The 15,802-nt window shown below is 37.9% G+C and overlaps 1 protein-coding gene across 1 annotated transcript in view; it reads left to right on the top strand.

The window, feature by feature from the left end:
- LOC107289573 (heparan sulfate glucosamine 3-O-sulfotransferase 3B1-like) overlaps nt 1–5,849 on the top strand; it is a 56,990-nt gene extending 51,141 nt beyond the window's left edge. Inside the window, exon 6 of the mRNA XM_015818355.2 lies at nt 5,159–5,849. Coding sequence (XP_015673841.2) covers nt 5,159–5,777 — 619 coding nt within the window. The 3' untranslated portion in view covers nt 5,778–5,849. The remainder of the gene's footprint in view (nt 1–5,158) is intronic.
- The last annotated feature ends 9,953 nt before the right edge of the window (nt 5,850–15,802 follow it).

The raw sequence follows: 15,802 nt of genomic DNA, 5'->3' as shown, positions 1-15,802 counted from the left end.
GTATTTGAGGGTGCAGATAACTTAACAATCTGAATTGGTCTCTCCTCACCTCATCCTTAGTGAAGCATGCAAACCAGCGTCTGCATCCGAGGCATGATTGAGAGCATTTTAACAAACTGCATCATTGTCTGGTTTGGTGGTAGCAGTGACTCAGATAGAAAGTCCATACAAAGATTGATAAGGACAGCCGAAAAGATCATAAGAAGCTTGCTGGATGCTGCTTATAAGTGCTATGTGTTTAGAGGATGCTGCTTATAAGTGCTATGTGTTTAGAGCTCAAAGCATTGTTAGAGACGCCACACACCAACTTTACAATCTGTTTCTGTTGCTCCCCTGGGAGGAGGTTTTGAAGTATTTCTAGCAGGTCTACCTGATTCTGTAACAGCTTTGTTCCCTATGCCCTTGGTCTGGTAAACTCGCAAGATTCATTTTTCTCACCATGCACATGTATACATAATCCTAACTAGATTGAGTTGTTTCTCTGTGTCATATAATATATGTAGGTATATGCATAATTCTGTATTTATTTTTGCATTATTTATGTAGTGTATATTGGAGATGGTGACCCTTTGACAGCTGTATGCAATGAAATTTCATTTTAATGTATGCCGATTAGGGTGCATTCAAAGTGATAATAAAGTTATTACCCCTTATTTCTTGAAAGTATCTTCAACTAGGAGAGTCCTGATGCCGGCTAAGTTATTTTCCTAGTCTTATATCCATGGGAGGACAAAACAAAAATATCTGAACACAGTGACTCAATCAGCAAGACTATGGATATCCCTTCAAGGTAGATCAGAGTAGGAATCCAACATTATGTTGATCAGCACTAATTTTATTGTAAAGTTATAGTAACAGAATCTTGCAAGTCTGAATGTACTTCATCCCTCCCTACCTTTATCTTCCAAGTGAACTAGGAAAGTTTTGTTGAGTTGTTTACTCAAGATACATTCCTGCCCCAGACTCAGTTCTCTTTTATCTGACCTTTGTCTTGGAAGGCACATTTCCTCCTGTCCCTCAAGGCCATTCCTTCTTCCCTTTATAATATGTGATTTCATCAACATGGACTGGCAACCTTCTTCCAAGAATTTCTTTATGACCACTGTGTCAATTAATTTTCAAGACTGCTTCTTAAATGATTTTTGGATAGTTTTCTGACCCCACTTCAATATGCTCCTTGTATTTTTGGGATAACTGGAAACCTTCCATTATATCTAAGAAGCAGCTGATGGCACTTTAATTTACTGCTGCTGGGAATAGATGTTGAAAACATTTCAAAGATGAACAAAGGAGCAAAACTTTCTGCATGTTCTGGAAATGGTTTGACCTTGGAACAGGTTGGACAACCTCTTGGGGTTAGAACATTTCAGTTTCGAAATATGTTTGCACTCCTCTAGCTTGGGAGTCAGTGATGAAACTTTTGCCCCTTCCACAGCTGTAGGCCCTGCATCTTATTCCTCATTTTATTACTTCAGTGGAGAAGATCCTATCATTTCCTTCACTGTGAAACTAAATAAGGCGACAGTGGATTACCCAATGGTTGACTAATATTTGAGAAACCTCAGAAGGAAAATAAGATTGGTGGATTTCTCAGACAAACAAGTGGCCATATCTTCTGTTAGCCATTTCTTTAAAAAAATGAGAAAATAGAAAATGACTCATGCATTTATATCAGATCCTCTTTTATCCTGTTCTTTGTCTGCTGTTGAAGTGAATGTGTTTCCATCTATCCTGGATTTTCTGTAAGAAAGTCCATCAACATGGATTGTCTCTGCAACCCACTTGCCACAGTTTTAGGAGCTGCAGTAGAAGCTCAGGAGTGTAGCTGTCAATATGTGCCATCTTATTGTTGTAAGCTTGACATAGTCACAGCATGTAGAGCACTTCTCCTCATCCAGTGCTCTCTTTCTTAACAAAGTCCTTCCCGCTCAATTTTCTTTATTGAGAAATGTCAACAGATTAGAGGAGGATCCCTCTGGGCAGACAGAAAGCTGTCACAAGAGGTATTAGGCTTTCTATGATTGGATTACCACATGGCCACCTGTCATCTGCCTTGATGCCTTATCGTCTCTGAACTCTTCCTCACATCACAACAAGGTGACATTTTTCTTGAAGAACTTGTTTCCTCCACTCAAGGTTTCTGTATGTTTAAACCAAAGACCTCTGGAGATTAGAACTGTCTGAGCAGAATACTTAAGTTATGAAGACTAGGTAGCTAATGGGCAAAGCAGATTAATTCTTTGGCAGGCTAAGTACAGTACATTGCTGCACCCATGCCAGCATCTTGTAGAGGAAATCTTAAACCACATAGCCTGTTACTATCTGAGGCAGTTCCATTGGATCTGTAGGATAGTCCTGCTTCTCCTGCCAAAATATTGGCCAGTTAGCCTTAGAGCTTCTTTGTTGCTTCTGTTTATTATGGCCACACATTTATACCATTTTAAACACTTGATAAGAGTCTGATCCAGCTGATCATCTAGCAAAATTAGAGATGACAATATATTGGAGGATTGACACATGCCAATTATATAAATCGAATTGAATTAAGTATCAGAAACCAGAACCAAGTTGAGTGAGGCTCAGTATTCTGCTTCATTTTGGTCTTCCTTCCTTCCTTCCTTCCTTCCTTCCTTCCTTCCTTCCTTCCTTCCTTCCTTCCTTCCTTCCTTCCTTCCTTCCTTCCTCCCTCCCTCCCTCCCTCCCTCCCTCCCTCCCTCCCATCCTGTCCTTAACTTTCACATAAGCTAATTTAGCAACATCCTACCATTTTTGCAAGAGTGCAGATTTTGGGATTCTGAAGGTACGTATATACAATGAGGCTGAGAGCTGCTTGTGGGCCTAAAACATGATGCCTGACAGCGATTGACATTTGGATGTCCCCAGTTCAGGGACGATCTGACCAAAATCTCCCAAAGAAAGAGTAGACAGCATCTGTGTATATGCATGTATATATACAAACAGAAAAAAAATCTTGTGTATTATCTTACTTTTACACTGTGTTACTCCCAAAAAGGCAACTCAGCTGAAACTAATTCTGAACATTTATCTTTTCCCAATAAAAGTGTAAGTGACATCTGTGTATATATCCATGCACACACACACACACAGACACCACACATACACAAACACACACACACATATTTGTGTCTTGTTTTTTCCTGCCTATCTACCCATCCATCCATCCATCCCTGAAGCCACACTTCAAAAAAGAGTAGAACAACAGAACAACAACAACAATAAAAACATTTTCAACTATGATTAATTTCCTGTAAAAATAATAAATAATATTAAAACATCCCAATACAACCCTGGGATTTCCTGGTCATCTCCTATCCAAATCCTAACCAGCTCAGTCTTGCTCAGCTTCTGAAATTAACCAGGGTGAGTCAGACACTGTTGCTATTACTATCTGGCTATTGTACGTAGGTGCTTTTTCTTTTGTGTGCATGTCCCAGGCACACACAATTTCTGTGCCATTGTGCAAAGCTCTTGCTACAACATTGAGAATCCATTGTGGTGGCTAATTGAAAGCCAGTTTTGTGTAGTGGTTATTAAGGCAGCAGGCTAGAAAGAAGGAGACCATGAATTCTAGTCCTGCCTTAGGCACAAAGCCAGCTGGGTGACCTCAGGCCATTTTTCTCTGCCCTAAAAAGAAAGCAAAGGCAAACCCCTTCTGAAACATTGCTAGGAATACTGCAGGGACTTGTCCAGGCAGTCACCAGGAGTCAACACTGATGCAAAAGCACACAAGAGCAAAAACAAAGCACATACCAGCCGCTCTCTATTCATGTACAGAGAGAAACACATTAATGCAGACACATGTATTTCATTCCTTCCAGTACAAATTGCAGAAATGTCAGTGGTTTTGTTGTTTAGCTCAGCTGCTTGTGTCTTGGTTGTTGAGAGAGAGAAAACTCCTGTTTAGTCCTTACAAAAATGATTAAAATTCAGTAGGCTCCTCCCAAAACTAATCTCCAAAGGCCTCCAGACTTAGCAGTGATGTCTGCAATCCTTTGCAACTCCAGTTCTCCATTTGATTTCAACAGCATCCTTTATGCTTCTTTGCAAATAGAGATCTCCTTTCTCAATTCACAGTTAATTATTTGCTTAAAAATTAATGATTTTGCCAATTGCTTGGTTAAGAACTATAATTAGCCTCTTCAAATTTTAAGATTATGTGTAGAAGCCTCTTCCTTTGTACAAAGTAATACAGAAAGCAACTCAAAAAATTGGTACCCATATTGCAGGCTTCTGAACTTGAATGTTGCAACCTAGACTTCTGGATAGCAACACAGCAGGAAAGACTGATTAGAACCATGACAATGGCTGTAAATTTCTAGATGTGATAAGTCAGCTGTTTGGTTACTCCTTATTATTCTTTCCTTTGTGTAAGAAATTTGGAATGCCAGAGGGAAATTTCATCCTACAAGTTAGGTCATATCATTTGGCCCATTTAATCTTTTCTATTTGGAAGGGAAAAAAAGAACAAGGTATTTGACTAGTGGTCAACAATATTGAAAACTTAATTGTATTTCTAATCTGCTCATGAATCTTGAGTTCTCTACATGGAATGCAAGGCAATATTAAAATTCAGTAAAATAATAAAAGTGTAGCTATTAGTAATAAATAGCATAAGGAAATGAATGTTTGTGTATGCATTTGTGTTTCTTTGGTGAACAATGTCTAATCCATACAATGTTTTACTATTCTTGATATAGAGGACAAGAGTAAAGTAATAGTGGGGCAGATATAAGGCAGAAAAAAAATGGGACAGAAAGAGAAAGACCCATCCGTATCTCACCCTCCCTAAGTGGAACTTTCTGTCAGATGTTGCATTTATTAGCACTGTGAGATCTAATATCCCATTTGCCAATGTAATTCTTAAATCGTTCATTTTTAACATGTTTGGCTTACATATGTTTTCCTTCCCAACTTTCTGGTATATTTCAAATTAATCAAATATTTTCATCAGTTTTAATCTTTCAGGTAGGTTTGGATATATTTTGTCTTTGGGGCTCTGAGTGAATTTGCCAAATGGTCAGTAGCAAGAATTGGCTAAACTGCCAGGAGCAGGAATAGTTAAAAACAAAGGAACAAACTTTTGAAGCAAGGCCCTTATTTTTCTCATCAGTCTGCTAATCTCTTTCTTTCTTTGCAGGGAACTGATGCCAAGAACTCTCGATGGCCAGATCACCATGGAGAAGACGCCCAGCTACTTTGTCACTAAGGAAGCACCAGCTCGGATCTCCTCTATGTCAAAGGACACCAAGCTCATTGTGGTGGTGAGGGACCCGGTCACTCGAGCCATTTCTGACTACACACAAACCCTTTCCAAGAAGCCAGACATCCCATCCTTTGAGAACCTGACCTTCAAAAACAGGACTACGGGTTTGATCGATACCTCCTGGAGTGCCATCCAGATTGGCATTTATGCCAAGCATTTGGAAAATTGGCTCCTGTACTTCCCACTTGGGCAAATCCTTTTTGTCAGTGGGGAGAGACTAATCAGTGATCCAGCAGGTGAGTTGGGCCGTGTCCAAGACTTTCTGGGCCTCAAGAGGATCGTCACAGACAAACATTTCTACTTCAACAAAACCAAGGGGTTCCCATGCCTGAAAAAGGCAGAAGGCAGCAGCAAGCCCCACTGCCTGGGCAAGACGAAAGGACGGACCCACCCCAATATTGACCAGAAAGTAGTACAAAGGCTGCGAGAATTCTATCGGCCGTTCAACATGAAGTTCTACCAGATGACTGGCCATGACTTTGGCTGGGATTGACGGCACTTCCCAGAGTTGATCCTATCTTTCAGCTTCCTTTCCCCCTATACATGTAGATAGGTCTATATGTAAAATGTACAGAAATCTATTTTATAATAATTTATTTTTTAATTCTTAAGCAATTAATTCACTAAGCTGCCTAACCCCACTGTAGCTCATAGCTGTGTTCTTGTTTATTTTGGACATTCCACCGGGCTGAGTCCAGCCAGGTTCTTCATCGCCTGGCTTCAGCGTGTGCTCAAAAGTGCTTCCAGGTATTTTCCCAGGAGAACTTTTAATGTTAAAAATAAAAAGGGGGGGGGGGATGGTGAATGATGGTTAAGAGGCAATGAGAAAAGCACAATCTTTATTATTATAATTATTGTTAATCTTTTTTTTCCGATACGGGTACTAGGCATGTCAAAACAATTTTGTACAAGGGCATTCATATTGCATATCTGGGCTTTTTTCCTTCCTTCCTGGGTCAATCCACAGATATTTGTATTTCTGTTGACTTGGAAATAGCTCGGAAGTAAAAAGAAATATTAAACCTGAGGCAGTTGTTTTCATGGTTGGGTGTGGCGTATGCACAGAAGGAAACACTCTACAGCTATGGAGTTGTTGCTGCCTCCTGTTCCCTATTTTTATTGATCAGATCTCAGCATTCTCCTTTTCCACAAAACTTTTTTGCAACACAGTAGACTTTCGGTATGATTATGTACAGCTTATCTGATCTTTCAGTCTTAGGATGGGGAACAATGGAAATTTTGCCCAGTTTTAACTTCTCCCTGCTGAAGAAATGTGAAGTGCTTACTTGGGAGACTGGAAATGACACAGTATTTAATTCTTTCAAGCTTAGTTTCAGGCTGCTGTTACAGAAGTAGAGTGTGAAGCCTCTGTTTGTCTTCTGAATTCCACTTTGATTCTTAGACTTCTCACAATGACTGATCATCCTGCAAATGGTGTCCTATCCCATGAAACAAGCTAATGCCTTTAGCCCATTGCTATATTTAACATGTATGTTGAATGTGGCAATGAACTAAAGGCCTTGGCCTGTGTTTATGGGGCTTCCTTTCCTCCCCAAAATAGTTTAAATATAAGCACAAAAATGCAATACCATTTGAAATTAATTCAGTTTAATACATTTACTAAATGGTATACATCAGATGTGAGTGAACATTTTACAAGCTTGCTGAAAGAGGTGGATATTCAGAAAGGTAGTTTATCCAAACTTCATCAAACAGCTCTACAAACCATTAAGCTACCTTTTGTGTATATACTCAACAGCATTGTCCTGTGATAAGTGCCAAGAGTGAGTTTCTTCAGGGTGGGCCCATCTGTGAGACAAAATCCATTGCGGATTGAGAGGATTTGTCATTGCTTGCTCCATCAGAAGTTTTGTTCTCTAGAGGTGTGAGGCTGAGTGCATTATAGAAGAGTCAAAATAAGTTCTTAAAGTTCCCAAGACAAATGTGAATCAGATTGGGTGGGATTATCACTTGTATTCTTACCTTGATTGGACATAATGAATGAATCAATGAGAAAATTAATCTGAGGGATTCTTCAGAGGAATGCATGGATACCCACACCAATACATATGCAAACACACCTGTAGACACTGGCTAAGGGCATAGATTTTTCTGTAAATATTCATCCTTTACATTGGGCTTCCTGGTCTTGAGGAATTTACTATATCTTTTGACAGAATACAGACTATAAGAGGAAAGACATTTGGATCATCTTCTCATTGGATGATGCAACATATATGGCCACCAAAATATACTTCCATTTAACTCTGATATGTATTTGATAAACAGATGACTTTTTCATATGGTCAATCCAAGTAGCATCCTTTGTTCTGGAACATTGGAGTGAATTTTAATTTCTAGGCCTTATGTTTTCTCTTTCAAAATATTTTGCTTTTTTGGGGATGGAACTGCTGAGCGTATGCTTGGACTTTCTTATCTCTTTTTGGAATGGGTTAAGGATACTTTCCTAGTTGCATAAAGCATAATAGGTATGGTATCCATATACCTTGTTTTCTGTGTGTGAGTGTTGTTTGAGTGATGACATTGCCATTAATTCACTGTTATAATATTGAACTGCTAATTGTGGCTGATCAGCCCACTCAATGGAAACCTTCTGAAGCCAATTTATTGAAGAGGCCTTACCTAAATATTAAATAAAGTAGCCATGAGAGGCATATATCATATGATATTTGAACTGCATAGATAGTAGCCTTCATAAATATTGCCAATTTTTGTTCCATTTGCAAGACTTGGAATCTGGTTACATGTCTTTTCACCGTATAACATTAATTTATGGCTGAGTTCCATTCAGCACTGCAGTATGTCCTGATATTAGCAATATTTTTGAGTTTGCTATAACATGTTGTGGTTTAGAATGGTACACTTGTAAAAGGAAACAAATGACAAGCAAAACTGTAAATTGAATATTTTGTGGTATGTACAACACAAATTAATTTTACACAGAGGTTTCTAGGAAAATGGAATTCTGATTCATACTATTTGAAGAAATAAAATATATTTTACCAAATCATGAAGATTATTTCCTTCTTCTTAATTGACAAATCAAAGGTGCAGCTATCTTTGTTTGGAAAACTTTGGAACACTGTAATATAGAAGGTAATATTCTGCCCTGGAATACCAGGTGGAAGGGCATGACAGAGAATGCCTCACATCATCTTTGTTACTTTTGTAACAAAAGTGTTGTTTCATGGCCTTGGCCAGGGTAGCTAGGGCCCCAAAGATTTTGCAGTTCTTCTGCAGAAGAACGGAGTTGTCCTGCCGTTGTGAAGAGGACAAGAAAGAGAGCAGAACAAAGGAAATCTTTCTGTTTAATTGACATGTACACACGTACATAGATGTGGACAGATACACAAAATACAAACTGTATTTTAGTAGTGGCATCATTTTTTCCCCACCCTTTGGAAGAATTGAAAGGCAGTTAAATAAAAACAACCAAACATACATTGCTGCAAACCCCCACCCCACCCCATCTCTCAAATGCTACTATCCCCAACTTTGGGAAATTAGTACCTTGTCTATCATGGCTTTTCTTTTCACATACCAAGCAGAATTGTTCTGGACATCAACTTTTCCTAGCAAGATACATGATACAAATTGAGAAATCAGACAAAAGTTTTAAAAGCCTTGGCTAAGGTTGAGATACTTCTGCCTTCTCCAAGGACACCAACTAAGGGGAATGGCATCTGTGATCTGATGTCTGGAAATGTATGGAAAAACCTTGGTCTTCCCAGTTGTTACTGAATTGACCTTCCAGCAAATGGTCAATGATGAGCACTGCAGTTCCCAAGATTTGGAGAGCACTGCTCCCAGCCTACTATATAGTATAAAACATTTAAGTTTTCAAAAGAAGGAAGAGGCTACATTCCCCTCGAAGAATAAGCTGTTCTGTAGAAGGGGAGGTTTACAGAGCCCACTCTTATTAGATTTTCTGACCTGCCCACTCTTACTAGATTTCCTGATCCACCCACTCTTACTAGATTTTCTGATCTGCCCACTCTTACTAGATTTCCTGATCCACTCATTCTTACTAGATTTCCTGATCCGCAAGGACTTACTGACTGGTTTGCTATGACTTTCCGGTGAGGCAAGGAGAACCAGCACCCACATTTTTCCTGGGGGCATTATGGCCCAAAAGACAGCTAGATGAGATCTGGATTACCAAAATTCTCTCTGGAAAAAAGAGAGATCTGGAGATTGATGTACTCTGAACATCTGATTTTTGTGAATCCTGGTTTCCATCATGCTCTGAGTTGCTTAATTGTTATCTGGATTGGACAGTTTTTCTTTTGGAAATGCCAAATGTATAGTGGATTATTTATAATATTATTTTTGATATCTAAATAAGGGGTTACTTCTGGTAATTGTTTTTAATTTTTTTAATGTGTAATTGTTAAGAGAAGGATGAGGGGAGCTTAGACTAAATGGAAAGGGCCTATATACTTATGTTATGTAGTATGTTTATTCAGTTTTACTGGATCTTTGCTGATTAATAAGGCTATCATTTTCTTTTTAAAATGTGTTTTTGTGAACCTGCGGGAGCAGTGGGGGAGAATTTTGGCAACTCAAGCTTTCCTAAAGAGAGGCCCATATTAAGAAACCACATAGTCCCAAACTGGAGGGAGGAGAGAGAAAAAGGTTCAGGGTTGCCATGCTCTAGAATTTCTCAGGATATATTTAGTAGCTTAGAAGGTTATAACTTTAGTTTGGCAAGATTCTGCCAATTAGGTGCAAGCAAATAAAGGATTGGACTCAATTGAAATTCTCAGCATTGTCTCTTGGCTTGGACATGACAAGTTAATATAATCCTTAATAAAACAATGTGTCTTACTGATTGCCTCATTTAATGACTTCAAATTTATGCTGATGTAGAAAATCCCATGATCCTGTGATCCCCATTTTTGTTCTTCACAACTGGCTTCCAACAAGCAGACTTAATGAAGGACAAGGAAGTAAAATTGAAAGTCATGGTCACATGATTGCCCCACCTTTAGTATTAGAGGAAGGGAAAAGGAAAAATGGTCAGCCTTCCAAGCCTTTATTATTATTATTATTATTATTATTATTATTATTATTATTATTATTATTATTATTATTATTATTATTATTATTATTATTATTATTATTATTATTATTATTATTATTATTATTTTATCCTGTATAATAGCACCAATATTTCTTGTGTGCCTATTTGCTGAATTGGTCCTCTGTGATGGGCTGACAAGATCTGATTTTCTTTCCATCACAACTGTTTCATGTTATTCGGTGAAAATTGAGGATCCTGTAACTGATCCTCCTCAGCATGGTTGAAGTTTTATTTAGGAGTGTGATTCCCTCACCCTTCTCAAGGTTACTATCAACCCCAGGGAATAGGAATAATGAGATCTCCATAGCCCTTCCACCCCAAAAGTAATAACATCCCACATATGCCTGAAGGTAAATAAAAGTTTTGCTGCATTGGATATAGGCACATCTAGCTTTCTGAAAATTGGTCTGGTTTTTTTGTATTTATGAGGTGTTAGCAATTTTTATAAACATGAAGAGGGAGAAGCATTTTTGCCAAATGGAAGATTGTCTTTAGGAGCTGTCCAAAGTGTACTTTTGGCATGATTTTCTAAAAGACTAAACTAATCCTGTACATTTTTGAAAGAACAGAAACCACATCTGCAGATTAACACAAGAAGTCACAAACAGGTTAATAGTCTATTTCCCTTTCCAAAGGGAATTGCTATTTCTGAAAATGCACAACTGACAGCTTCAAAGAACATCAGTTTAAGCATGCTATGCTGGCTGCATTTTGATGTTTGTTTGAGACGTCATACCACTCTATAAATGTATATAAAACAATATGCATGCGTGCACACACACACACACAAATCTTATTCATTCATATAGCTCTCTCTGTGAATTTGTGCATGGCAGCATGAACAGCCACTGGAGGAGCATCATTACATCATTGTGCAAAGGTGGCATAATTCACACCCTTTGCCCGATGACACTGTTACATATAATGTCAATATAGCTTTGCTTGATTGCTCATGCCTGAGAAGAAGAAGAAGAAGAAGAAGAAGAAGAAGAAGAAGAAGAAGAAGAAGAAGAAGAAGAAGAAGAAGAAGAAGAAGAAGAAGAAGAAGAAGAAGAAGAAGAAGAATGTAACAATTGTTTCTTTCCTCAAAGAAAGTAAAAGTACTTTCTGATCATGCATCTCCACTTTTCCCAATCTAAAGTTCCTCACTTTCCAGAAGTCAGTGAACATCTTATTTTTAGAAGACCCTACAAATATAATCCTCAGTACTATTTTTATCAATTGCTGTTTACAATGCCTTAAAATGCTCTTTGAGTGCTTTTTAACTGTTGATTTATGCTTTCCTTTTGGTTTTAGATTTTAAGATTTAACTACTATTGCTGAGAGTCTCTAGAACTCTATGGAGGATGAACAATGATTCATAATACGTATATATAAAATAAATGTAGTACAAGCAACCTAGTCCTTTTTAGAGAAATCATGACTGGACCATGTTCATAGATCTTGTGTGAGATAGTGAATATAATCTATGATAAATTCATTCTTATGGAAGTATGTCCTGTTTATATTATATATCCTACTGAGCAAAGCCATGGAAATGGTACAGAATTGGGGCAGTCAATCTATAGCTTAGGAAGGAATTTGAATAAACTTTATGGGTGACATGTTATAGTTATATGCTGACTGTGCATCGTCCCTCTTTGGCTATTCATTTCTCTAGCTGTCTGCAGCATCCCAGCTTGGTTTCCCAGTATCCATTCAGTGTGTTCACTTCAAATCTAGTAGTAGATTTGAAGTCTCTCACCTGCCCTAAGAGTTCAGCATAATCTCATCATGCCTGCTAGGAATGCCAAAATTTACATCATATACACAAAATTTACATCATATACAAGATAAATCACTGTGATCACGGAACTCAGAGTGTGCTTTTTACGTTCATAAACTTTTCACATTGATAGGATCCCTTTCATCTGCCTTTGTCCCTCTTTTTTACCCTGGAAAAATCCTTGAAACACTTCTCAGGTCTAAGGGAATCTCTGTATAAAAATGGGAAAAATATGAAAAGTTCAAGAGAAGCTTACTAGTAACTTATAGAATCCACATTTTAGATTGTTCATGACAACAGCAATGTGGAAGTCTGGTAGCTGAGTTGTGAATAAAAATTCTCACCACTGCAAGTACTAGCATTGTGCAGCACATGACGTTTTTCAATCATGATCTTTTGTGGTCCTCCTAGCAGCCTCTTGTGAAATCCTAGAACCATGCAGAGTTGAGGAGGCTGACTTGATCAAGTTTTGTGCAAGGAGAATAATACCAAAAAACATTGTTCCTTCCGCAAACATTAGGTTCCAATGGAATAAATATAACTTTGGGTTTACAAATGTGATAATTTCAGATAACATATTTCATCTTTCCCTAACCTAATTTACTTCAGTCAGGATCTTATAATTTCCATATGTTGGTGGTCTTAAAATATGATGAAAAGCTAGTATATGCTTATAAAGGATAAAACTTAGGAGAATAAAAATATAACAAATGCACACATTATGAATGCCATCAGTTAATCAATTCATTTTTGGACATGATGGGCAATCCTTAGATATCTAAGGATTGAAAATAATCACATTTCAGAATAATCAACCTTAAAATGTGGAACTTGCCTTCTAGAAAAGATTAATTCAAATATTTTAGAATTCTACAATTTTTATATAAAAGTAATATGAGCGAAGAGCTATAGTAATATTCTTGACATCTGGGATACTTAGCTTAGGTCAAAAGCTTAAAAGCTTAATCGAAGCAACTTTAAAAAAGGACTGTATTTCTAACTAACTAAGTTGTGTCAGCCAAATATGATATACTGACATCAGTCACATCTATAGCAGAATTATCTCTCTCTTTTTTATTTCTAATGACTTTTTCTCCCTTCATTAATCTGGTTTTGAATTATTTTTTTAACATGTCTTCTTGGCATGAAAACAAATCAAAGCATTTTAAAGAAATAGCTCAAGGTAATTCTGTAGCACAGCTGAATGACAGGAGTCAAACCAAGCTTTAGTTCTGCAATTTGACACAGAGTTCCTTCAGTCACAGCAGAAGGATACAGGCAGTGGTGGGATTCAACCAGTTTGCACCACTTCGGCAGAACCGGTAGCTAATTTTTTGTTGCCCAGGCCCAGAATCGGCATCCACACAGAGAACCAGTTGTTCACATATTTGAATCCCACATTTCTTCAGGTGTCCCAATAAATAATTAATTGATATATTTCCATGGAAAGGAAAAACCCTCCATCAAACAGTGGATCTTTTTCTCAAATAAAATCTCTCTCTCTCTCCCCCCCCCCCACCAATGTCTTAAAAATAGCATGGCAGTTTATGGTTGAAGGTGGCTCCTTTGCAGCTTTACAATTACCACGTGCATTTTTAAAAAACTATTCTGCTTTGTTTTCAGATTTTGCAAGTGACACATTGTAAGGAAGGTTGATACAATTATTGTTGGATGCATCAATCCCATCTACTAAATTGTGTCTGCTCCCTAACTAAAAACTGGAATAATGAAGGCCACTCCTTTGGGACTATCCATGGTAAATACTCAAAGTATTCTTTCCAGTGGTTCTTGAAAGTTTTTTTGTCTCTTGATAGATTGTTAGGTAGATGATAGATTGATGGCAGACAAACAAACAAACAAACAGATTTCTGTCAACTCCCTGTCTCATCCTTCCATTTGAGTCTGGTGTAGCTGTTCCTCCCAATGAAAGAGTTCCAGATGGGTCCATTATTTAAGCAGTCACATCCTTTTCTGGAATTGAAAGACCTCCCCCACTTGGGAACTAGAGGGGCAGAACAGAAATCCCCCTTCCTCATCATCAAGTTTTTAAATAAATAGCTCTGGTTTTCCCTTTATAAGTAAGATTACTAGGTCTGCTTGATTATTTGTTTGCTTCTTTCTCTCTTCGCCTAGTGACTCTAGCCAGTGTACAAGGATTAAAACAATAGTTACAAGCAATAACTCATGATGTCTGAGGTAAACAATACATCCCAATAATTAAACATGCACACACATATCATCATTAAAGCTTGTCTAACCTCCTGACTTAACTACCTAGGGAAACAGCAAGGTCTTCAGAGAATTGAAAAAAAACTAACAGGTTTGGGGTCATCCAAATCTCCAGGGGTTGCTGTTCTACAGGGCAGGAGCTGCCAGACAGAAGATGCAACTCCGGGGTCCAATATGCTGGCATTTCTTGCTGGAGGGGCTCTAATGTATGCCTTCTCTGCTAGATCTGGTGGGTGAGTGGAAACAATGGGAGAGAGACAGTCCCACAAATAGCCTGTTCCTGCACTATGAAGGGTCCTATAGGTGATAAGCAGCACTTTGACTTGCACTCAGAAGCCTCCTGGGACCTCTCATTGTAGCCGTGTTACATGAGCGTAACGAGAAAAACCCAAAACCTGTCTGTGCTGCTGCATTCTGGACCAGCTGTGGCTTCTGAAAGATGCTCAGAGACAATCCCATGGAGAGCATATTACTATAATCCAAACAGGAGGTGGCTAAGGCATGAGTTAACGTAATCAAGGCCTCCCGATGAACTGTAAACCCAGATTGTTAGATGACTTAATGTTTGAACATCCAATTGAAGTTACATCACCCTGAGAGTAAAACCTTTTTCTGTAGTACTCCTAACCTACAGGGACAATGGTCATGTTTGATCAATGAAAAGACCCTGACATAAAGAGTCACAAAATAGCTGCCATAGTGGGTGGCATAATGGCCAGTCAAAAAAAACAAAAACATACTGATGAATTCTCCCTTTCCAATTTATTTTTGCCTTTTCCCGTTGGGTCAGGTATTATCTCACAAAGCACAACTAAACCCCCAACTATCCATTATTCTTGTTTACAAGAACACCTCACCGCCTAGCTAAATTCCTTTTTTTAAAAAAGAAAATAATTTTATTAAACGTTTTAAAAACAAGAGTACAGAGGAATACAAACTAAAATAAAGGAAAAAAAGAAAAAGAAATAAACGGGAAAGCTAAAGTGCAAAAGGAAAAAAGATAAAAGAAAATAGAAAAGAAAAAAGAAAAAAGAAATGGCATCTGCTGTTCTTTATACCAGTTCTAAGTACAATTCTACATTTACCTCTTTCCCTAAAGTTACACTGTGATTTTTCTTTCAATAATCTCTCTTATCTAATAGTCAAATTAAATTCCAGTGACATCCTAGAAATAAATTTGTTACCTGAGGTGGGTGCTTGGCCATCTATTTATTTCTTAAATCAAAAGACTCTACGTTGAATCAAATCAGTGTGGAGTTCTTATCAGTATTAATTCAGTTGGTGCTTTCTCTAGATATGCCAGAAACTGAACTGAAGGGTCCACAGCATATAAGACAACTCCAAATATCTTTATTATAGTGCTTCTTGCCTTAGAGGGATGTAAAGCATTATGAAGCAGTATATAAGTCTAAGTGCTACT

This window comes from Protobothrops mucrosquamatus, unplaced genomic scaffold, assembly GCF_001527695.2.
Source record: "Protobothrops mucrosquamatus isolate PMUCROS unplaced genomic scaffold, P.Mucros_1.0 scaffold724, whole genome shotgun sequence".
Lineage (NCBI taxonomy): Eukaryota > Metazoa > Chordata > Lepidosauria > Squamata > Viperidae > Protobothrops > Protobothrops mucrosquamatus.
The sequence above is the reverse complement of the archived record's forward strand: the minus strand, read 5'-3'. Positions and strand labels throughout refer to the sequence as shown.